Source organism: Orcinus orca, chromosome 5, assembly GCF_937001465.1.
Source record: "Orcinus orca chromosome 5, mOrcOrc1.1, whole genome shotgun sequence".
Classification (NCBI taxonomy): domain Eukaryota; kingdom Metazoa; phylum Chordata; class Mammalia; order Artiodactyla; family Delphinidae; genus Orcinus; species Orcinus orca.
The window spans coordinates 53,298,000-53,322,721 of NC_064563.1; the positions used below are offsets into that span (position 1 = coordinate 53,298,000).

The 24,722-nt window shown below is 35.8% G+C and overlaps 1 protein-coding gene across 5 annotated transcripts in view; it reads left to right on the top strand.

The window, feature by feature from the left end:
• The window catches only part of PRKCI (protein kinase C iota), a 79,850-nt gene that overhangs the window by 49,895 nt on the left and 5,233 nt on the right, over positions 1-24,722 (top strand). For 4 of the 5 annotated variants that reach the window (XM_033429549.2, XM_004270564.3, XM_033429551.2 and 1 more), the window contains 9 exons: positions 8,130-8,306; positions 10,016-10,113; positions 10,873-10,959; positions 12,570-12,705; positions 18,153-18,240; positions 19,252-19,377; positions 20,539-20,618; positions 22,374-22,463; positions 22,840-22,955. In XM_033429549.2, the coding sequence (XP_033285440.2) occupies positions 8,130-8,306; positions 10,016-10,113; positions 10,873-10,959; positions 12,570-12,705; positions 18,153-18,240; positions 19,252-19,377; positions 20,539-20,618; positions 22,374-22,463; positions 22,840-22,955 (998 nt within the window). The remainder of the gene's footprint in view (positions 1-8,129; positions 8,307-10,015; positions 10,114-10,872; positions 10,960-12,569; positions 12,706-18,152; positions 18,241-19,251; positions 19,378-20,538; positions 20,619-22,373; positions 22,464-22,839; positions 22,956-24,722) is intronic. The other variant, XM_033429548.2, reaches the window with a different exon arrangement.

Sequence of the window (24,722 nt, forward strand, 5' to 3'; positions counted from 1 at the left end):
TGGGAATTTCTCATTGCCTTAAATATTATTTATTGGTTTGGTTGTTTACGAAAGACTCATTTGGTTTTATTTTCAAGACTTTTAATACATTTAAAAATTGAAGAATAATATAGAGCAAAGTGCACAAGTCATGAGTATCTATCTGGGTCAATTTTCACAGAGTGAAAATTTCACAGAGTGTCCACTACATAATGACCACACAGATGAATAAATAGGACCTACTGCACATCCCAGGGGCCCATCTTGTACCTTCTCCAAGTCACTGACATTCCCTCCTCCCTTCAAGTAACCACAGTCTTAACACCACAGATTAGTTCTGCTCTTTTCCCCAAGCTTTTTATAAATGGAGTCACACAGTATCTTTTGTGTCTGGCTTCTTTTGTTCAATATTGTGTTTGTGAGGTTCAGCCGTGTTTTATATAGCAGTGTATCATTTATTTTCACTGTTGTTTCAATTCATCTATTCTGTTGACTTCCCCCCTGGATTGGGATTATTATGATATGCTGCTATGAACATTCTTGTACATGTAGTTTGGTGCACATATTTAAGCATTTCTGTTAGGTACATAACTAGGAGTGGAATTCCTGAGTCTTGTGTACATTAGTAAGTAATGCCAAGCAGTTTCCCAAAGTACTTGTATCAGTTTATACTTTCACCAGCAATGTGTGAGAGTATGATTTGCTCCACATCCTTATCAACACGTTGTATAGTGTGTCTTTTAAATTTTAGCCAACCTGTTGAATGTTGTAGTTTTTATGTGCATTTCCCTGCTGCGTACCTTTTCATGTATTTATTGACCATTTGGATATAATTTTCAGTTAAGTGTCTGTTTATATCTCTTTAAAAAAAAGTGAGTGGTCTGCCTTTGTTGTAACGATTTGTAGGAGTTTTTGGTATATTCTCAACATTAAGCTTTTATCAGTTATATATTGCAAATAGATTCTGCCACTCAATAGCTTGTATTTTCACTCTGATAATGGTATCATTGATGAACAGATGTTCTTGATTTTTTTCTTTTTAACATCTTTATTGTAGTATAATTGCTTTACAATGTTGTGTTAGTTTCTGCTGTGTAACAAAATGATTCAGCTATATGCATACATATATCCCCATATCCCCTCCCTCTTGCATCTCCCGCCCACCCTCCCTATCACATCCCTCTAGGTGGTCACAAAGCACCGGGCTGATCAGCCATCTATTTTACATTTGGTAGTGTCTATATGTCAATGCTACTCTCTCACTTCGTCCCAGCTTACCCTTCCCCCTCCCCGAGTCCTCAAGTCCATTCTCTACATCTGCGTCTTTATTCCTGTCCTGCCCCTAGTTTCATCAGAACCATTTTTTTTTAGATTCCATATATATGTGTTAGCATATGGAATTTGTTTTTCTCTTTCTGACTTACTTTACTCTGTATGACGGACTCTAGGTCCATCCAACTCACTACAAATAACTCAATTTCATTTCTTTTTATGGTTGAATAATATTCCATTGTATATATGTGCCAAATCTTCTTTATCCATTTATCTGTTGCTGGACACTTAGGTTGCTTCCATGTCCTGGCTATTATAAAGAGTACTGCAATGAACATTGTGGAAAATGACTCTTTTTTTTTTTTTTTTTTTGGCTGTACGCGGGCCTCTCACTGTTGTGGCCTCTCCTGTTGCGGAGCACAGGCTCCGGACGCGCAGGCTCAGTGGCCATGGCTCACAGGCCTAGCCGCTCTGCAGCATGTGGGATCTTCCTGGACCAGGGCATGAACCCGTGTCCCCTGCATCGGCAGGCGGACTCTCAACCACTGTGCCACCAGGGAAGCCCCCCCATGACTCTTTTTGAATTGTGGTTTTCTCAGGGTATATGCTCAGTAGTGGGATTGCTGGGTCATATGGTAATTCTATTTTTAGTTTTTTAAGGAACCTCCATACTGTTCTCCATAGTAGCTGTATCAGTTTACATTCCCACCAGCAGTGCAAGAGGGTTCCCTTTTCTCCACGCCCTCTCCAACATTTATTGTTTGCAGATTTTTTGATGATGGCCATTCTGACTGGTGTGAGGTGATAGCTCATTGTAGTTTTGATTTGCATTTCTCTAATGATTAATGAAGTTGAGCATTCTTTCATGTGTTTGTTGGCAGTCTGTATATCTTCTTTGGAGAAATGTCTATTTAGGTCTTCTGCCCATTTTTGGATTGGGTTGTTTGTTTTATTGATATTGAGCTGCATGAGCTGCTTGTATATTTTGGAGATTAATCCTTTGTCAATTGTTTTCTTTGCAAATATTTTCTCCCATTCTGAAGGCTGTCTACATCTGTCTGTTCTTTTTTGGATAGAGATTTTGGGGCCTGTTTAAGAAATCTCTGTCTTTTCCAAGATTATTGAAGACATTGAAAAGACTATACTTTCCTCCATTATTCTGCAGAGGTATCTTTTCATCAATTATATGCCCATTATTACATGGTCTATTTCTGGATTCCTTTTTATTTTCCATCATTTATTTATTCTTATGCTGATATACTGTCATTATTATTATAGGTTTATAATAAGTCTTTTATATCTAGTAAAGTTCTACTTTGTTCTGGGAATTTGTTCTTGGCTACTCTTACTAGCTTTTTGAATTTCCATGTAAATTTTAGAATTAGCTCACTAGTTTCCATAGAATCAAGGAAATAAACCAAACCTGTTGATCAATTTCAGGAACAGTGATATCTACAATATTAAGTCCTCGATCCATGAACATGACACGTTCTTCCATTGACTTAGGTCTTCTTTCATTTCTGTCAGTGTTTTATAGTTTTCAAAGTTCTTGCACTAGAGATATTGGAGGTAAATGGTATTCTTTTAAACTTTAATTGTCTATTTAATATTGTTATATGGAAATAAGGTTTTTTTCCTAAATTGCCTTGTATCCTGAGACCTTGCTAAATTCACTTATTAATTCTAATAGCTATCTAAAGATACTCTTAGATTTTCTACATATATGATCATCTTATGAATAACAGTTTCATTTCTTCCTTTTCCAATCTTATAGATTTTTTTCAGTTTTCTTACCTTATTGAGTTAGCAAGGACCTCTGTAAATGGCCAACATGATGTTGAAAAGAAGTAACAATCAGATATTATTGTCTTGTTCCACATCTCAGACAGAAATCTTCCAATATCTTATCATTAAGTTTGATGTTTGCTCTAGGTTTTTATTCTATAGATACCCTTATCAGAATGAGGGAGTTTGTCTCTATTCCTAGTTGGCTAAGATTTTTGTTTTCATCTTGAAAAGATGTTGAATTTTATCAACAACATTTTATGGCATTTGTGGTGTTGATCATGTGTAAATTTCAGTAAATTTCTTTCTTTTTTTTAATTTAAATTTATTTATTTATTTATTTATTTTGGCTGTGTTGGGTCTTTGTTGCTGCACACGGGCTTTCTCTGGTTGTGGCAGGCGGGGGCTACTCTTCGTTGCTGTGCATGAGCTTCTCACTGCAGTGGCTTCTCTTATTGCGGAGCATGGGCTCTAGGTGCGCAGGCTTCAGTAGTTGTGATGCATGGGCTTAGTTGCTCCACAGCATGTGGGATCTTCCCCGACCAGGGCTCGAACCCGTATCTCCTGCGTTGGCAGGTGGATTCTTAACCACTGCACCACCAGGGAAGCCCAATTTCAGTAAATTTCAAATGTTAAGCCTGTTTTTCATTTCTGGAATAAACTCCCTGTGTCATGATGTATAATTCTCTTTGTATATTGGTAGATCTGATTCGCCAACATTTATTTTAGGTTTTTGAAAAAATTATTAACAAGAATCATTGACCTGTAATTTTCCCTTTTTGTATTGGATTGTGAAGTTTTGGTATCAAAATAATACTGGGCTCATAAAATGATTTTGGAATTTTTCCTATTCCCAAGGAGAATTCTTATAAGATTGACATTATTTCTTTCTTAAATTTTTGGAAGAATTCACCAGAAAAGCACTCTGGGCCTGGAGGGTTTTTTGGTTTGTTTTTTTTGTTTGTTTGTTTCATGGGAAGGATTTGATTCTAGGTTCTATTTCTGAATAGATCTAGGGCAATTTAGCTTCTCTGTTTCCTCTTGTGCTATTCCTTGGAATTTGTCTAACCTAAATTTTCAAATTTATTGACACAACGTTGTTAATTGCTGAGAATATGAAATGATATCCTTTTTTACTCCTGATAAAAAGTTACTGTGCATTCCCTTTTTCTTCATCAGTTTTGCCAAGGGGATGTCAATTTATTAGTCTTTTCAAAGAACTAACTTTTGGCTCTTTGTTGAATGCTTATATCCTATTCTATTGCATTGATTTCTCTTCTCATTATTTCCTTATGCTTTTTTGTCATTCACTTTTTTTTAATACATTCTTTTTTTAATATTCTTTTCCATTATGGTTTATCACAGGATACTGAATATAGTTCCCTGTGCTATACATTAGGGCCTTGTTGTTTATCCATTCTAAATGTAATAGTTTGCATCTGCTAATCCCAAATTCCTAGTCCATCCCTCCCCCACCCCCCCTCCTGCCCCTGGCAACCACAAATCTGTTCTCTATGTCTATGAGTCTGTTTCTGTTTTGTAGATAGGTTCATTTATGCCATATTTTAGATTCCACAAATAAGTGATATCATATGGAATTTGTCTTTCTCTTTCTGACTTAGTATGATAATCTCTAGTTGTATCCATGTTGCTGCAAATGGCATTATTTCATTCTCTTTTTTTTTATGGCTGGTAGTATTCCATGGTATATATGTACCACATCTTCTTTATTCATTCATCTGTTGATGGACACTTAGGTGGCTTCCATGTCCTGGTTATTGTAAATAGTGCTGCAATGAACGTTGTGGTACATGACTCTTTGAATTATGGTTCTCTCAGGGTATATGCCCAGTAGTGGGATTGCTGGATCATATGGTAGTTCTATTTTTACTTTTTAAGGAACCTCCATACTGTTTTCCATAGTGGCTATACCAACTTACATTCCCACCAACAGTGTAGGATGGTTCCCTCTTCTCCACACCCTCTCCAGCATTTGTTATTTGTAGACTTTTTAGTGATGGCCATTCTGACTGGTGTGAGGTGGTATTTCATTGTGGTTTTGATTTGCATCTCTCTAATAATTAGTGATGTTGAGCATCTTTTCATTTGCCTACTGGCCATCTGTGTCATTCACTTTTAAATATATCTTAATCTGTATTATGATTTCTTCTTTGATCCATGTATTATTTAAAAGTATTGATATACTAATTCATTGTCAAATACGTGGGAATTTTTTTTATTATTGTATTGAGTAGCTTAATTCTGCTGCACGTCAGAGAATGTATTCTATTCTGTATGATTTCAGTCTTTTGAACTTTTTTGAAACTTGATTGAAGACCAAGCACACAGGCATTGGTGAATGTTCCATATGTATTTTTGAATATAATATATTCTGTAGTTGTTGGGTGAAGTATTCTATACAGATCAATTAAGTCAAGAGTAGTAACAGTGTTATTCAGTCTTCTGTTACCTCACTGACTGCATGTTCTTTCCCTACAAACAGTTTTCATTTAGAATTTACCTGTCCCTTTTAGTTTTGTTAGTTTTTGCTTTACATATTTTGAGGCTATGTTATTGAATACATGTAGATTTAGAATCATAGTATCTTACATTGGATTAATGCTTTTTCATAAAGAAATACCCCTCTCTATTTGTAGTAATGCTTCCTTGCCTAAAGTCCTTATGTTAAGTAATTGCTGTGTAACAAATTACCTTAAAATATAGTGGCTTAAAACAACAAAATTTATTATGTCATAATTTCTGTGGGTCAGGAATCCAGGTTCTTGTCTCAGAGTCCCTTAGAGGCTGCAGTCAGTGTACTGGCAAAGACTGCTGTCGTCTCAAGGCTCAACTGAGGAAGAAACTGCTTCCATACTTACTCACCTCATTGTTGGCAGGATTCACTTCCTTGACATGTGGCCTCTCCATAGGGCAGCTCACAGCAAGGTAGTTTGCTTCATCAGAGCAAGCAAGCAATAAGATCCAGAGATTGAATGCCAGCAAAACAGACCTCACAGTCTTTTGTAACCTAGTCTCAGAAGTGCCGTCCCTTCATTTTTGCCATATTTTTTTCATCAGAAGCTAGTCATTAGGTCCAGCCTATACTCGAGGGGATTACACAAGGGCATGAATACTAGGAGGTGGGGATCACTGGGGTCCTCGTAGAAGTCAGCCTACCGCAGTTGGCTACAGCTACTTTGTCTCATGTTAATTTAGCTACAGCTCTCTTTTGGTTAGTGATTACATGGTATATAGTTTCTTACCCTTTTACTTTGAACATTTCTGTACACATATATATATTAACATCATAGAATTGGACTTCCCCCTCTGGTTTGATAGTCCTTAGCTGTAGTATTTAGTGTGTTTTAATATTTATGTATTGTTACATTTAATGTAAGTATATTTAAACTAACAACTTATTTGTATTTAAATCTACCAATTTACTAAGTTTTCTGTATCATCTGTTTATGTTACTTTTCTAGCCTTCTTTTGGGTTAATTATTTTTTTTTTTTCCCTCACCCCTTTTAGCTTGTTTGGCATTCTTTTGCTTTTTTATTACTGGTTGTTCTAGAGATTGCATCTTATACCCTTAACTTATTTAAATTCAATACATATTATTAATAATACTTTTTACCATTTTCCAAGATATGCAAGGACCTTAGAACACTTTAAATTCACTCATGCTCCCTTCCTGTCTTTATCGCTATTTTTGTCATATTTTAAAATTCTGTATGTGTGTGTTAGTGTTTTTAAACAGTCAATCCTTATTTAGGTTTATCCACATTTTATTCTTTTTGTTCTGCTTTTGTTCCTGTGTGTCTGCCTTCCATATGAGATCATCTTTCTTCTTCTTGAAGAACTCAATATTTCCTTGAGTGAGAACCAACTAGTGACGGATTTCCTTAGTTTTTGTTTGTCTGAAAATGTATTTATTTCATTTTCATTTTGAAGGCTATTTTTACAGGCTGTAGGATTGTAGATAAGCAAGGGGGGAGGGGGTAAGCCATTTAAAAGGTGACATTCCACTGTTTTCTGGCTTCTGTCATTTCATTCAGCCTTATTATTGTTTATGTGAAGGAAATGTGCTTTCATTCCATTTGATTCTCTTTTATAGCTTCCAGTTAACCATATTTAAAGTCTATACATTGCTTTATCTTTTTACCATTTTCTGCTTTCTTAATCTGCCCTAATCTGGTTTCTTTCACGCCTTTTTATTTATTCTTATTACCAAGTCAAATTATTATTTCTAAATTTTGTTTTGGATAATCATCCTCCTTCAATTTTCATAATACTTTTTTCTTTCCTGTTTTGTGCTTACTAGTTTATCTTTCTGAAAATTTGCTCCTTGCTTTTGCTGATACTCTTCACTTCAGAAAATTTGTACTTAATTCTCATGAGTATATCTGTTGGTTGTATGCTGGGAATTTTGCAGGCATCTAATAAAAGATTATCTTTAGTCTTCTTTATAAATTTCCAGAAGCCTAAGTTTCTACTTGTGAATGAATTACAGGGCTGACTTTGTCATTCCACAGGAGTCTTGGTATTGTATAGCAAAGAATGTTTTACATTAGCTGAACTGCCTCATGCTTGTTTTCTGCCTGTAGCTTAACTCAGATTTCATACATTAAGCTTCTGGCAGACTCTTTCATCTTGATGTCCCATTGTAACTTCTAATTTCAGTATGAAAATCGAGCTCATTATCTCATCAACTCTGTCAATCTTACCATGTGCTCACACTTCATGTTTCTAGCAGTGGCACCTTCAGAGTCCCAGTCACCGAAGTTAGTGTCATTTTTTTATTCATGTGTCTCCACTGCCTCCATACCCCAAAGTTATCAGATTCCAAGACATCCTTCGATGTTTCTCAGATTGCAACTCCTTCTCCTTTCCTAACACCACCCCTCTGACCTCAACTCATGAATTCATCCTACCTCTTGAGTAGTTAGATTATATCATTTGGAATGATGTAAGAAACTAAGAACTTAAATCAGAAAATATTTAAAAATCTTATAGGTATAACTAGGTGTTAGAAGTATATTGTGTTATGCAAAATACTTCAGGTTTAACTGTTTGGTATAAATGTTCTCAACAGGCAATGAACACCAGGGAAAGTGGCAAAGCTTCATCCAGTTTAGGTCTTCAGGATTTTGATTTGCTCCGGGTAATAGGAAGAGGAAGTTATGCCAAAGTACTACTGGTGCGATTAAAAAAAACAGATCGTATTTATGCAATGAAAGTTGTGAAAAAGGAGCTTGTCAATGATGATGAGGTGAGCACTATGATGTTTTATTACCTCTAAACTGTTAAGTTGGCTTAAGTGTACTATTTCAGAAAAAAACCTCAATGTTTATGCTTATTATTTCAGCCTACTTTTCTAAATACATGCTTCAAACAGATTATTTAAGGTATATTTAAAGTTATCTGATGGGGACTTCCCTGGTGGCGCAGTGGTTAAGAATCCGCCTGCCAGTGCAGGGGACATGGGTTCGATCCCTGGTCTGAGAGGATCCCATATCCTGCGGAGCAACTAAGGCCATGCACCACAACTACTGAGCCTGCACTCTAGAGCCTGTGAGCCACAACTACGTACAGATGTCACAGTTGTAAATAACCTCAAGAGCATAGATAACGGTTACATGTAATAAAATAATTAGTTTTGAGTATTTATCACATTTATTTTTAATATAACTAATTGTAAGTTTGTAGAAGTTAAGTGTTAATAATGGTTGTTTCAGAGAGGAAACATGGGAAGAACACTCTTTGACATAAATCACAGCAAGATCTTTTTTGACCCATCTCCTAGAGTAATGGAAATAAAAACAAAAATAAACAAATGGGACCTAATGAAACTTAAAAGCTTTTGCACAGCAAAGGAAACTATAAACAAGAAGAAAAGACAACCCTCAGAATGGGAGAAAAATATTTGCAAATGAATTAATGGACAAAGGATTAATCTCCAAAATATATATACAGCTCATGCAGCTCAATATTAAAAAAACAAGCAACTCAATCCAAAAATGGGCAGAAGACCTAAATAGACATTTCTCCAAAGAAGACATACAGATGGCCAAGAGGCACATGAAAAGCTGCTCAACATCACTAATTGTTAGACAAATGCAAATCAAAACTACAATAAAGTATGACCTCACACCAGTTAGAATGGGCATCATCAGAAAATCTACAAACAAATGCTGGAGAGGATGTGGAGAAAAGGGAACCCTCTTGCACTGTTGGTGGGAATGTAAATTGATACAGCCACTATGGAGAACAGTACGGAGGGTCCTTAAAAAACTAAAAATAGAATTGCCACATGACCCAGCAATCCCACTCCTGGCCATATATCCGGACAAAACTGTAATTCATAAAGATGCATGCACCCCTATGTTCATAGCAGCACTATTCACAATAGCCAAGACATGGAAACAGCCTAAATGTCCACCAGCAAATGAATGGATAAGGAAGATGTGTTACATATATACAATGGACTGTTACTGAGCCACAACTACTGAGCCCACACGCCACAACTCCTGAAGCCTGCACGCCTAGAGCCCGTGCTCTGCAACAAGAGAAGCCACAACAATGAGAAGCCCGTGCACCACAACGAAGAGTAGCCCCTGCTCACCACAACTCGAGAAAGGCTGCATGCAGCAATGAAGACCTAACACAGCCAGATAAATAAATAAAGTTATCTGAGGATTATTAGATTTTTTAAAAATAAAAATCAAACCATATTATTATCAAGGGCAAGTACTTGAGCTTTGTAAAGTTTTCTAGAGTGTTGCATAATATCGAAAGATTTACTGGTAGTATTTTCTCTTTGTATATAAATTACTATTTCATGATTATCAATGCTTTTGATATTTAGCCTAGTTAGTTAATAATTGCATTTATGGTAATAGAATTACTAAGAACAAATTTATCATAGTTTTGATGATATCATTTCAGTTTGACATAGATTTCTTTTGTATTTTAAAATAGGATATTGACTGGGTACAGACAGAGAAGCATGTTTTTGAGCAGGCATCTAATCACCCTTTTCTTGTTGGGCTGCATTCTTGCTTCCAGACAGAAAGCAGGTAAGATTGAAAGATAATGGAATGATACCTGGGTTTTACACATTTTGGTATATTACACAATAAGAACCCCTTTCTACAGTAATTCCTGAAGTGGAAGTCACATGGAGACAGACACAACAGTACTATGCTTGTGATTTCCTGCTACTCATACTCCAACCAGTGATATCAATTTGACACTGGATCAGCATTAGGAAATTACCTGCTTTAGGCAAAAAAAAAAAAAAAAAAAAAAATAGCCAGGTCCTAATTATGGCAGTAGAAATCCAACCTTTTAAATATCACCAAGATTCTAGTTATAGGACTTAAATGTTCCTAGAGTTTAATTAAGGGGATAGATTCTAACTTCTTTTGCCTTAAGTGACAGTTGAAAATGACTTACACATTGCACATTCTAAAACTGGGGTGGGAGTGAGAGCTCTGGATTGCAAATGGTACTATTGGCTTGGCCACAAAGTTCATTCGGGCTTTTCGTTAAGATCTTATGGAAAAACCCAAACGAACTTTTTGGCCAACCCAATACTTTAGAATAGAAGTAGCAGGTTACAAATTATCTTTCTGATTTACTTTCTTGTATCTTCTGTGATTAAACAGCTTTCTACTCCAATCACCCTTCGTTTCCACCAAATTCCTGGAATTTTTGTTAAGGGTGAATCATGTAGAATGCTCTCTATGCTGTGACTGGTCTCTATAGTTTTAAAATGCAAAGTTACACCACCTTATTTTGGATCTTGGTTTCATGTGTTCTCTTCTGTTTTTTAGATTGTTCTTTGTCATAGAGTATGTTAATGGAGGAGATCTAATGTTTCATATGCAGCGACAAAGAAAACTTCCTGAAGAACATGCCAGGTAAGTTTTTTGTTTATTGTTTGCTTGTGTTGAAGTTTGGTGGGAGGAGCTATGGGACTTTTTATATGCCAGTGGTTGAAAACAGTAGATAAATCATTTATTTTGATACGAGCTAATTCTTTATAAGTCATGTAAAGGCTAAGCTAACAGTTAAATTATATTATAATGTGATACATATTACATATATAATAATATAATTATAAGCAATTGAGAAGTATAAACAATGTTAAAGCGGAAACCTTTAGTCTACGAAACTCAATTATTTTCAAATATTTTCTCTATTCAGTATCAGCCACTAAGATAATTAATGAATTTATAAACACTTATTAATCTTATCAAGTTTGCAGTGATTGCTGACAGTTTTTCATTAGAAGATTATTATTCATATATACTTGAGAGTAATAAAACAATTCCTCTTAACCTATTATGTAATCGACTGTTCTTCCATAATTATAATTTCTGAATTGTTCTGGCTTTGGCTTCCCCCGCTCTGATCCCATACATGTTGATTAATAAGAGAAAAGAGTATTAAATATCATTTATTTGTTTAGTGCCCTTAATCTGATATTCTTATACAGGATTGTAAATTGTTGGAGGACTTAGGTGGGGAAGGATAAGAAGTTTAATCCATGAGTGCCATGTTTTATTTTGTTTTTTACTCATAATTAGCAGTAATTCTACCCTTTTGCACTTCACGAGAGTAATGCCAAAATGAAGCATGTGAGTTTGTATATGTATGTAACGAAGGTTAGAGATTCATTTTAAAAAATAACTTATTTAGTGGAAATCTCGCTATTCATTGATATTTCTTGTAAAAAAGAGATAATAGCTTTCAATTTTATAAGAAGATATAAAGTGTATTACTCTGTCTCGGGGCCAAACTGCTGTTGTTGTTGTTGTTTAATTTACTGTATGTTCATTATTTATGTAGGCTTTAGCAAATGGTCACCCTTCATGGCAAAGCCACAGATGATATTTTGAATTGTGAATATAGCCGGTATTTGTTCCTTGTTTGTTCAGCTGGACTTGGGGAAAATAGTCTTGTTTTTATTGTATTAAAGTGCCCGTTCTGGTTTTATATCATCTTTGCTTTTCTAGGAACCAGAGTATAGGATAAGAGCTCAAGTTCCCTATTCTTAGAATTAAGTAGCTGGAAGGTGTGTATTATGTACCTCCAGACATGATCATGATAACATTCACCAAAGCAGCCCAAAACCAGCTAGGGTGTTTCATTTTCATTATTCAGGTCAAAAATTCTGCTTACCACCAAATTCTGCTTGCGTCCATTTGTAGGAGTGTGGACTTTCTGAAGTCCATCCGAGGGCCCAGATTAAGAATCCCTGCTTGAGACTTTCAAATTAAACCTTATGAAAAGTATGGGTTTAATTTAGATTGGGACTTTATAATTGTGTTTAGGGCTCAGCTATCTTAAAGTGGCGCTTCAATTTGTGTTTTGGTACTGTTCCTAAAAACATTGAGAGAAAAAAATCTTTTGACATGATTTTGATGTTCTGGTTTGCAGATGAGAGTAGGATTTAAATACCTTTCTGTAGGCACTTACCACAATTTAAAAATTGGAATCAAATGAGTAATTTTTCATTTTATTTTAGATTTTACTCCGCAGAAATCAGTCTAGCATTAAATTATCTTCATGAACGGGGGATAATTTATAGAGATTTGAAATTGGACAACGTGTTGCTGGACTCTGAAGGACACATTAAACTCACTGACTATGGCATGTGTAAGGTGAGGGGAAATTTCTAGTTATTCAGAAGATCTCAGCAGCTCAGGAAATTGTTTCAGTCAAATAACTTTATATTTAATGATGGGGAAATAAGTGCTACTTTGTGCTAGAATTCCAAAAAGTATCCTAAACAAAGACAAATGCACTGATTTCCTAGCCATTTACAAAATTCCATATTTTCTGTGAGCATTATATGTGCTATAAGAGTTAAGTTATTTTTATTTTCTGTAATTTTTTATCTTCAAAGTTGTGACACTATTGAAGAAAACTTGGAGGTAAAAACTGTCTACAAACCCACAACTGTAAAACTGCTTGCATATCACCTTCCAGTTTTTGCCGTTTAATTGTGACTCTTAATGATGCACTCAAGATTTTCCTGGGAAATCTAACATTTTTTATATATTTAAATTTAAATATCTGACATAAAATTCAATAAAGCAAAATAAGAATTTTAGTTACTCTCAGGACATGTCCTTTATTTCTTGGTGTTTTATCTTTTTGTAACAATGTTTCATTTACGGGTCCAGCCTTTTTCCAGGAGATGTGTAAGGGGGCTACTCTCCTTGTCAAAATAGCTGGGACCGAATTATCTTCACACAGTGAATTTGCCAACAAGCATGTGAATGTGTTATTTGCCTTTCCCCCTTCACCTGAGGGATGTGCCTCCAGAGCCTGGTTCTTTTTATTCAAAGAAATTTGGGCATCCTGTTTTGCCTGGAAGATATTATTAGAGAAAAATCACTTGATCTTTTTGTTACTCTTAATGAAAAATAATAATGGTTTGTTATATATTCCCATTCTTTCCAGAGATCCTCAATCAAATTAATCACGATCTTTGATAAATCTGAGAGGTTTTATTCAGTAGTTCTTTAAGTTGGTTGTCTTGCTTACCTCCTTTTCTGCCTCCTTCTCCAGGAGCTATTTGGTGTTATTAGTAGGAAATAACACCAGGATTGGAACTTGTGTTCAGAGACTTAACCAACAGTACTTTGTTTCTTTTCCAACTAACATATTTACGCCCGATGTTAAACCTTATGGGAAATAAATCCGCTGGAAATTTGAATGTTTTTATCTTATGACTTAACATCAGTATTTAAACTTAACTAATGTCTGACCTTGGGCATATATTGGATAAATTTTTTTTCCTTATAATTATTCTTTGGTAAATCTAAATCATTCAAGTTTTTTTTCAGTTTCTCCAGGTTTAATTAATTTAATTTCTTCAGTTTCTCACTAGATACTTTTATATAAAGAATGCAGGGACTTCCCTGGTGATCCAGCAGTTAAGACTCCACTCTCCCAGTGGAGGGCGTCCGGGTTTGATCCCTGGTCAGGGAACTAGATCCTGCATGCCACAACTAAAGATCACGTACTCGGCAATGAAGATCCTGCGTCGCCTAAATAAATAAATATTAAAAAAAAAAAAAAGAGGGATTTCCCTGGCGTTCCAGTGGTTAAGACTTTGCCTTCCAATGCAGGGGGTGCAAGTCTGATCCCTGATCGGGGAGCTAAGATCCCACATGCCTTGTGGCCAAAATACCAAAACATAAAACAGAAGCAATATTGTAACAAATTCAATAAAGACTTTATAAAATGTATTTAAAAAGTTTAAAAAGAATGCAGAGAATAGTGATGACTGGAGGCATATGAAAACTGCAATTAACATCTTCAGAGTTATGTTTGGAATATTTTATGAACATTGATTCTTTTTAATTGACTGAAAAACCAGCTATTTTGTGAATTGATGTGCCTTTAACTATTTTTTATCAGCAGGGTGTGTTATAATAATATCTATGTTATGCTGTAAATAATTTAGCTGATGGGCCTATGTTCAGATATCCAGTCAAAAGGTGAATGATTTAGTATAATTCTTTTACAAGTTAACAGACTGCATCCCTTGCCTCTGAGTCTTACCTTGAAAGTGCGTGTCACTCACCATGAGACTGTATGTCAAGCCATTGCCCATAATACAAAACAACTTAAATCACATTCATATTTCTTTGTACAGGCATACTTCATTTTACTGTGCTTCACAGATATTGCGTTTTCTACAAGTTGATGTTTTTTGGCAACCCTGTGTTGTCAGATGATGGTTAGCATTTTTTTTAATATTTATTTATTTATTATTTATTTATTTTTGGCTGCACTGGGTCTCAGTTGCAGCACACAGAATCTTTTGCTGCAGCGCGCAGGCTTCTCTCTAGTTGTGGTGCATGGGCTCCAGAGCATGTGGGCTCAGTAGTTGCAGCGTGCAGACTTAGTTGCCCTGCCGCATGTGGGATCTTAGTTCCCCGACCAGGGATTGAACCCTCATTCCCTGCGTTGGAAGGCAGATTCTTAACCACTGGACCACCAGGGGAAGTTCTTGTTAGCATTTTTTAGCAATAAAGCTTTTTTTAAAATTTTTATTGAAATATAGTTGATTTACAATGTTGTGTTTAAAGTATTTTTTATTTAAGGTATTCACTTTGTTTTTTAGACATAATGCTTTTGCACACTTAATAGATTACAGTGTAGTGTAAACATAATTTTTATATGCACTGGGAAACCAAAAATATTCATGTGACTCAATTTATTGTGATGTCATAAATGGGGGTCTGAAAGCAAACTGCAGTATCTCCATGTATGCCTGTATACAAAAATAACATATATAAAAAAAAAAAAATAACATATATATCCCTGTTAGAGATCTTTAAAAATCCTTGGAGTCACAACATATATTACTAAATATTTCTTCTAGATGTTTGTGTTAGTGTTATATATAATAGTGTAAAATTTGAAGACAGATACATACATCACGCCCAGAATATCTCTGTAGGAACACATAAGAACCTCATGACAGTGGCTGTCCCTAGGGAGCTGGAACTGGATGCGTCAGGGACAAGAATGGGAGGAAGGCTTGATTCTTAGTGTATATCTTCCCCCCCAACCTTTTTGTTTGGAATTTTGTACCATGTAATTTAACAATAGGGAAATGGTTAGATTCTAGGTACATATGTTGAGTTGGATTTGTAGTTATTAGTAATACGAAGTCTGTAATTACATGGGAAATTACATAGCTATAAAGTAAAAAAAGCAGATGCTTAATTGTATATTTAGTATTATTCAGCTTGTATTTAGACTATCTTTTTATTATTTTTAGTTTTAATTGAGGTATGGTTGATTTATAGTATTATGTAAGTTTCAGATGTACAACATAGTGATTTACGGTTTTTAAAGATTGTAGTCCATTTATAGTTATTATAAAATTGGACTATATTCCCTGTGCTGTACAATATACCCTTGTAGCTTATTTATTTTATACATAGTAGTTTGTGCCTCTTAATCTCCTATCTCTATTTTGTCCCTTCCTTCTCCCTCTCCCTCTCCCCACTGGTAGCCACTAGTTTATTCTCTGTATCTGTGAGTCTGTTTTTGTTGTTGTTACCATATTCATTTGTTTGTTTTATTTTTTAAATTCCACGTATAAGTGATAGCATACAGTATTTGTCTTTCTCTGTCTGACTTATTTCAATAGCATAATAACCCTCCAAGTCTATCTATGTTGTTGTTAATGGCAAAATCTCATTCGTTTTTGTGGCTGAGTAGTATTCCAGTAGTATTTTGTCAGTGGTTTCCTTTGCTGTGCAAAAACTTTTAAGTTTAATTAGGTCCCATTTGTTTATTTTTGCTTTTGTTTCCTTTGCCTTAGAAGATAGATCAAAAATATGTATATATTGGTACAATATATGTCAAAGAGTATTCTGCCTATGTTTTCTTTTAGGAGTTTTGTGGTTTCTGGTCTTATATTTAGGTCTTCAATCCATTTTGAGTTTATTTTTGTATATGGTGTGTGAAAATATTCTAATTTCATTCTTTTACATGTAGATGTCCTGTTTTTCCAGCACCACTAATTGAAGAGACTGTCTTTTCTCCATTGTATACTTTTGTTTCCTTTTTCATAGACTAATTAACCACAAGTGAATGGGCTTATTTATGGACTCTCTCTTTCTGTTCCATTGATCTATGTGTCTGTTTTTGTGCCAGTAGCACACTGTTTTCATTACTGTAACTTTGTAGTATAGTCTGAAGTCAGGGAGCTTGATTCCTCCAACTCTTTTCTTTCTCAAGATTGTTTTGGCTCTTTCTCATTTAATTGCCTGTGGCGCAAGAATGGTCTGAATGATACTAGTCCTTTGAAATTTATTGAGGTTTCTTTTATGCCTTAGTATTTGGTCAGTATCCCAAATGTACTTTAAAAAGGGTATGTAATCTCTGTTTTGCATTCAAGGAGTCTCTCCCTCCTTTTCCGTTTCTCCACACATACACGTAGATAGATATATTCTATATGTATATAAACTATACATATTTTAAACTCTAGCATTTGTCCAAATCTTTCTCTGCTTACTAATTTTTTTGTTGGTATGACCTACCATTTTTTGATATAAATGTGTTAAAATTACCTGTCATGATTGGGGATTGTACTATCAGTCCAGGCTGCTATAACAAGGTACTACAGATTAGGTGGCTTAAGCAACAAACACTTATTTCTCATGGTTCTGGAGACTGGGAAGTCCAAGATGAAGGTGCTGGCAGATTTGGTGTCTGAAGGCACCCCTCCTGGTTTGCAGAAGAGTAAAGGCATTCTTCATGGTTTGCAGATGGCTGTCTTCCCGTTGTATCCTCAAATGGTGGGGAGAGAGAAAGGGGCTAGCTCTCTTTCTCTTCTTATAAGAACATGAATCCCATCATGGGGCTCAAACCTTATGATCTAATTACCTCCCCAAAGCCCCCCCGCCACAATGCTATCACATTAGGGCTTCAGCGTAAGAATATTAGGGGCACGTAAACATTCAGGCAATAGCAGGGATTGTGAAGTCCTCTTAATAATTTTGTCCATTTTTACTAGTTGTATTTTGAGGCTGTGTTGTTAGCTGCATACAAGTTTGTTTTAACTTCTTGGTGATTGTTCCATTTGTTATTGTGTAGTTTCTCTATTTATACATATTAGTGTGTTTTACCTTAATTTCCTCCATCCTGTAGCTATTAAAATACAAAACCAAAAAACGTGTGCCTTAGGAGAAATGACCAGAAGGGAAACATCATAATGCCAGCAGTGGTTGTGTTAGGAGGTGGGATTTAAAGAGCTTCTTTTCTTCATAAAATATGATTCCTTTTACTCATGTAATTTAAGTTTTTCTATTATAATTTTACTTGAGTATAAATTATTTTAAGTGCAGTTTTTATCTTAATTGAACTGTTTACCTACATCTAATGAGGACAGGTTTTTTTTAAGGTATTTAGTAGCAACCCATGATTTTAATAGTAAAGGCAACTGTGCTAGTGATATTTTATTTAAGCTCAATATATTACCTATAGATGCTGACCTTATATGATAGATGAAATAAAAGAGGTGAATTTAAAACAGATTTTGCATCTTATTATTTTTTTTCTTTTTTTTTAATAAAAGGAAGGATTACGGCCAGGAGATACAACCAGCACTTTCTGTGGTACTCCTAATTACATTGCTCCTGAAATTTTACGAGGAGAAGATTATGGTAATAAATTGGTGGTATTTTGGCTATGTGCTAGAAGGGTGGTTAAATATGGTACCAATTGCATTATAGTACACTATAGTATTTCAATACTGAGCTTATTAACATAAACTTTCTTGATCTTCTTAAAACCTACATAAAACCCCCAAATTCTGAAATCAGAGATGGTGGGACCTTGGCAGTATTTGGGGGTGCAAATTTGAATAATATTTTATTAGTAGCAAGCACTTAAGAGTACTAGGCACTATTCTAAGCAGTTTGCATATGTTAACTGTTAATCCTCTTAATAATCCTATGAGGTAAGCACTGTTAATTCACATTTTGCAAACAAGGAAACTGATGTACAGAAAGGTTAAATAACTTGCCCAAGGTCATGTAGCTGGAAAGTGGCAGAGTTGGGATTTAATCAGCCATGTGACTCCAGAGTCATAAACCTCTGGAAGATGGTTCAGATTTCCTAGGGTATTTCCCCCAGGAATCTGAAAGATGGAGGAAAGATTGCCTGCTCGCCAGGAACCAGAAGATATGTTTATCTCAAGAAAACATTTGACCCTTTGGGTTCTGACCCTTTGATTCCAGCAGCTGTAAAGGAGGATGGGTATTTCTGATAGCTGCTCATAATCCAGTTCCAAAGTCCTTCAAGGACCTTTAGTCAGCTAGCAGAAGATGACGTTTCAGATCAAGGAAGGTTATTCTCAAATACAATTTCATTATATCCTCAAAACAAGATATTAGATACAGGCTATGAGTCTGAAATTACAGACATATTTGGGAAGCGAAACTTATGTTCCATTTTCCATATTTTATTTTTAAAGTTATCTTTTAGGTACCTCCCCTTTTTGTTAAGTGAAATATTCCTATAATCCTCCATGCCTACCATGATAGTTGTAATGCATTTCGAGTTTACTTTTTCATTATGTTTATTTTTTTTATTATGTAATAAAATGAATCTCAAATTACTGACTTTTTAGAATGCAGAATGGATAATTGTTCCTTTAAAATTTCTTTTTGAAGGTTTCAGCGTCGACTGGTGGGCTCTTGGAGTACTAATGTTTGAGATGATGGCAGGAAGGTCTCCATTTGATATTGTTGGGAGCTCTGATAACCCTGATCAAAACACAGAGGATTATCTTTTTCAAGGTAATTTGCAGTGTTTTACAGAGATTCACTGTGAATAATCTATTCTAGAGCATGAATGAGGATGGCTCAAGTTATTACTTTGAGTAAGAAAGAGGAGAATAATCTGGACAATATAGTCCTTAACACGTGAGGCTTTGAGTTTGTTTTTGTTGTTGTTTTCATCTATCCTTCCTACCTCTTAGTCTGTTCACATTTGCCAGTTACCGTCTCATACTCAAAATCATAACAAAGAGGTTCCTTCAGATTGTACATCACAGAGATTGGAGGAAAGAATTGTGTAGCTGGAGAGGACAGTCTTTTCACCTGGACCACAAGGCTGAATGCATAAGTCCAACAGAAATATGGGGAAAAAGTAGAGTACCAAGAAGACAAGAGGGATCAAAAGGTGAAGAAAAAAGCCCCACAATTGGAAATACAAAGAATTGAACAGAACGGAAACAAGCAGACAAGCACAAGGACCCCTCCCCAACCAACACACAGTCCAAAGAAGTGCGAAGACTGCCATAAAATTCTACATTTCATAATTAAGGCCGTCACAGGAAATGAATGGATATTTCATGTCATAGGAAATCCAGCTGACTGTGGAATATATGGAAAGACGTTCAACCTCACTGCTAATTAGGGGTGTGCACGTGAAAATATTAATGAGCTACCATTTTCTACCTACACATTTGGCAAAAACTTGAAAGTCTGATAATACTAGTGCTGGTGAGGATATGGAGCAACTGGAACTCTGGTGTGAAATGAAAATGGAGTGAAAATGGACAGAACAGCTTTGGAGAATAATTTGGCAACGTCTCCTAAAATCGAATTTAGTAATATGTGCCACACATTTTACAGATACTAACTCATTTAAACCTCATAACACCCCAAGGAATCAGGTATTATTTTTATTCCAATTTTACAGATGAGGAAACTAAGGTAAGGTAGTCAAAGAATAAAACATATGCATATAATGATAAAAACTGTTCAGAGTAGATAGAGGCTGTCTCTGAGAAGGAAGGAGAGGAATGGGACTGGGAAAGTACACAGGATGCTTAGGTAGTATATGTAATGTTTTTGTTTTTTTCTGCTAGAATGCCTTAAATACCTCCTAATAAAAATATAAAGATTAAAGCCCTGTAAAAGTTAAATATAACGCCGTAAATTTTATCTTTCTAGTTATTTTGGAAAAACAAATTCGCATACCACGTTCTTTGTCTGTAAAAGCTGCAAGTGTCCTGAAGAGCTTCCTCAACAAGGTATAAATTGTGTATAAAATCTTTAGTGATTTATCTCTATACAAATGAAGCTGGTAAGGAGAGGTTCAGGCAACGTAAAATTCCAAAACATCAGAGTATGTAATTTTTCAGTTAGATCTGGAACTTGTCTCTTCAGCAAAGAGTAGGTTGACAGAATTAGATCCTGAGGTGACGTGTTCTTTCCATTTTGCCAATATAATTTACCCCCAGCTTTATATTACATATGGTGTTTTTAATGTAAATGAAAAATACCATGTACTCAGGGAAAAATTGCATCTCTGGGGATAGCCTCAATTGTACTTTCAGCTCTGTTTTTCAGTTTTCTTTAGATTATTATTCATAGAATGTCTTAATTTATTGAGCACTTAGTGCAGTAGTGTTCCCTGCAAATTCTCATATCACAACCCTATAATTAGATAATATTCAGAAGAAATGAAATGCTATCATTGGCGCTTTAAAAAATCTGAACATCTGAAAATTCTGTTGTTTGTTGCAGTTGGTAGGCTAGAAGAGTTTTAGGATCTATCTAAGATTACGATTCTGAACTATCTTTACTCATAACACTTCTAACACCAAATGTGTAGGTTTTTCCCACACCAACCAATTTTCCAATTCTTACATTAAAATCTTATTTTAAATAAATGGTAGGTAGAAAGTAGGCTGATATGCATTCATTTATTTATTTATTTAAAGAGCCCTCTCTCTACCACCAATCTACTTCTTCTTTTTTTATATATATAAATTTTATTTATTTTTTAATTTTTGGCTGTGTTGGGTCTTCATTGCTGCGTGGGCTTTTCCCTGGTTGCAGCGAATGGGGGCTACTCTTTGTTGCAGTGCGTGGGCTTCTCATTGCGGTGGCTTCTCTTGTTGCAGAGCACGGGCTCTAGGAGCACGGGCCTTAGTAGTTGTGGCTTGCGGGCTCAGTAGTTGTGGAGCAAGGGCTTAGTTGCTCCATGGCATGTGGAATCTTCCCGGACAAGGGCTCAAACCCGTGTCCCCTGCATCGGCAGGCGGATTCTTATCCACTGCGCCACCAGGGAAGCCCTGCATTTATTTTCTAAGATAAATAGTTAAGATAATGATGAATTTTAATAAAATAAGAAATTCAAGCTTTTTTTAAATGAGTATTTTATGTGAGGAAAGATTTAAACTGGAAACCTAAGCTTTAACACAGTGAAAAGTGAAGGTGAGAAGTGTCAATATGCAAAACAAAATGCCTTTTACTGCAAAGAAAAATGGGAACATGTTCTCATTCATGATAATTTTATAAGTTGCAGGCCGCTTCTCAGTCCATTGATTCAAATAATGGTTGTATTGTTGCACTATACACAGATTATGGTTGTTGTAATTGGGCATAGAGCTTTTAAATTGAGCTAAAAAACAAACTTGTAAAGTTTGGGGGTTTGCATATTTTGACTATCGCTCTAACCCGTGTGAAAGAAAGAGCTGGATGCTGCCCAGTTGATTCTGCTGTTCTTTTTCCTCCCATTTTTCTTTAGCAGGGTGTGGCGACATCTCTCCACTTGAATTACAAGGATAGCTGGAGAGAGAGCCATGAAGAAATCTTACTTGTCACAAGCTTCAGATACTCATTTGAGTGTCTAGTGTTGCACTTTCTAGAAAAGAAAGGTAGACCATTCTGAGTTCAGACATAAAGGTATCATATAATAGACACAAAACACAGGTCACAAAGATGATTTATTCTAAAGCAGGATATTCACCCAGTTCTTGAAACATTTCTTTCCACCATAGGACCCAAAGGAACGATTGGGTTGTCATCCTCAAACAGGATTTGCTGATATTCAGGGACACCCATTCTTCCGAAATGTTGATTGGGATATGGTATGTAAATTGGACTGTTTAATATATTAGGTTTCATTATTTTCTTGGGCCAAAATTTATTAACTTAAAAGAATATTGAAAAACTAGTATATCACAGCTTAAATAATTTAAAACCACTGTCTTCAGTGCTTTTAAAAAAGCTTTTGAAACAGTAAAAGCTTAGAACATTAATTTAATGGAGCAGGTTGTAATATTATTGGGGCCTGCATCAATGTTCAGATTTGTAAATTATTTCCATCATTGTGAATATTGTAGCACAATGCCTAGGGACTCATTTTAATAAGACTGGGAAATATCTGAGGACAGAGGAGAAATGTAGAAGTGGAATATTTCTAAGAATGCAGGCTTGAGCTGTCATCCACTATGTCTTTTCTAGATGGAGCAAAAGCAGGTGGTACCTCCCTTTAAACCAAATATTTCTGGGGAATTTGGTTTGGACAACTTTGATTCTCAGTTTACTAATGAACCTGTCCAGCTCACTCCAGATGATGAGTAAGTAGTTCTATAGACTGAAAATACTTTTAAAGTTCTTTGGAAGTCCCATTTTTAATGGCTTCACAGTGTTTCATTATCAGATTATGCTGTATTTTATCTAATCATTCAGTTATGGGATGTTTGAATTACACAATTATAAAAACAGTAATTGTCATTTTCTTCTTTGCTTTACGTGTATTATCTCTAATTCTCACAACAACCTTGTAAACCTAGTTGTCATCATCTTCGTTTTACAGATGAGGAAACCAAGGCTCAGAGAGGTTAAGCAAAGTTATGCAGCTATGAGGTGGCAGAGCCAGGATTCAAACCCAAGTCTGACTAAGGCCTGTGCTCTTTCCACTCCAGTGCACTGTTTCGCATTTTGATGATGACCATCTTTGAGTTCATGAGTATTACCTTAAGATAGATTCCTAGACGGGGCATTAGGTCAAAGGGTGCAAAATTTTTAAAGCTCTTGATATGTATTGCCAAGTTACTTTTTTTAAAAGATTACATCAACATATCAAGTCCAGGCAGCAGTGATCTGACATGCTTTTTGTGTTTATGTTGTATCTTTTAAAGTTTAGAATAACTTGGGGATATTTGATCCTTCACCTGTCATTACAGATTCATTCTCTCATCTCATAAAGCCCTTTCTGCTTGGCAGTCACTTTACTTTTACATCTTGTTAGTTCTTATCACGTTCCTCACCGCAGCTGTTCTAAACTATCTCTACATTTTAGAAGCCTTCAGTCCTACCCCTGCCTTCATCACTCTTAACTGCGTTAACCTTGCCTTGAGTTGACTGCCAGGATTGAGACCTCTCTGCTGTGAGCTTGCTCCCTTTCCAGCTGTCACCAGACCACCTTGCATCTCAGAATTGCTCTCTAACTCTTCCCAAGCTTTTGCTTCTTCCCGGTTCTTGGAAGGCAAGGGGTACTCTCCCCTTTTCCTCCAGGTTTCCTTTTTGTCAGTTGTCTCCACTACTCTACCTTCCTTAACGTCTCTTTTCCAGCTTCTTTCCCTCTACTTATAAACATGTTCAAATATCCTAATTTTTTCCACTTCTTTGAACCACCACATTTTTTTCTCATTTTCCTTTCATCTTCGAGCTTTTTTAAAAATAGTTAATAGATGCTTATGGTAAAAGAAAAATAAGCACCATCTCTATTAAATTCCTTCAGAGTAGTCAACATTGATTATCTTACACTTTCTTGCTGCCAACACTTTAACCTCTTACAATTTAACCTGCTTTTTCACCTGTTGAAGGTTGAATTGACTTTTTAATTTCTCAATTAAAAAAAATTTTTTTTTTTAGCTTTTTAAATATTTATTTATTTATTTTATTTTTGGCCGTGTTGGGTCTTCGTTTGTGTGCGAGGGCTTTCTCTGGTTGCGGCGAGCGGGGGCCACTCTTCATCGCGGTTGCACGGGCCTCTCACTGTTGCAGCCTCTCTTGTTGCAGAGCACAAGCTCCAGAGCACAGGCTCAGTAGTTGTGGCTCACGGGCTTAGTTGCTCCGCGGCATGTGGGATCTTCCCAGACCAGGGCTCGAACCCGTGTCCCTGCATTGGCAGGCAGATTCTCAACCACTGCGCCAGCAGGGAAGCCCTAAAGCATTTTTTGATCTGCCCCCATCTCCTCCGATGTCAGTAAAGCGTCTGGCACTCATGACCTGCTTTAGTTGGCACTGCCTACCCTCTTTCTGCGTCATCTCTTTAACCACTTGTCATCTTATTTTCCCTGTCCCCTTGAGACTAGGATGCTCCGTGGTTCTGTTCATGA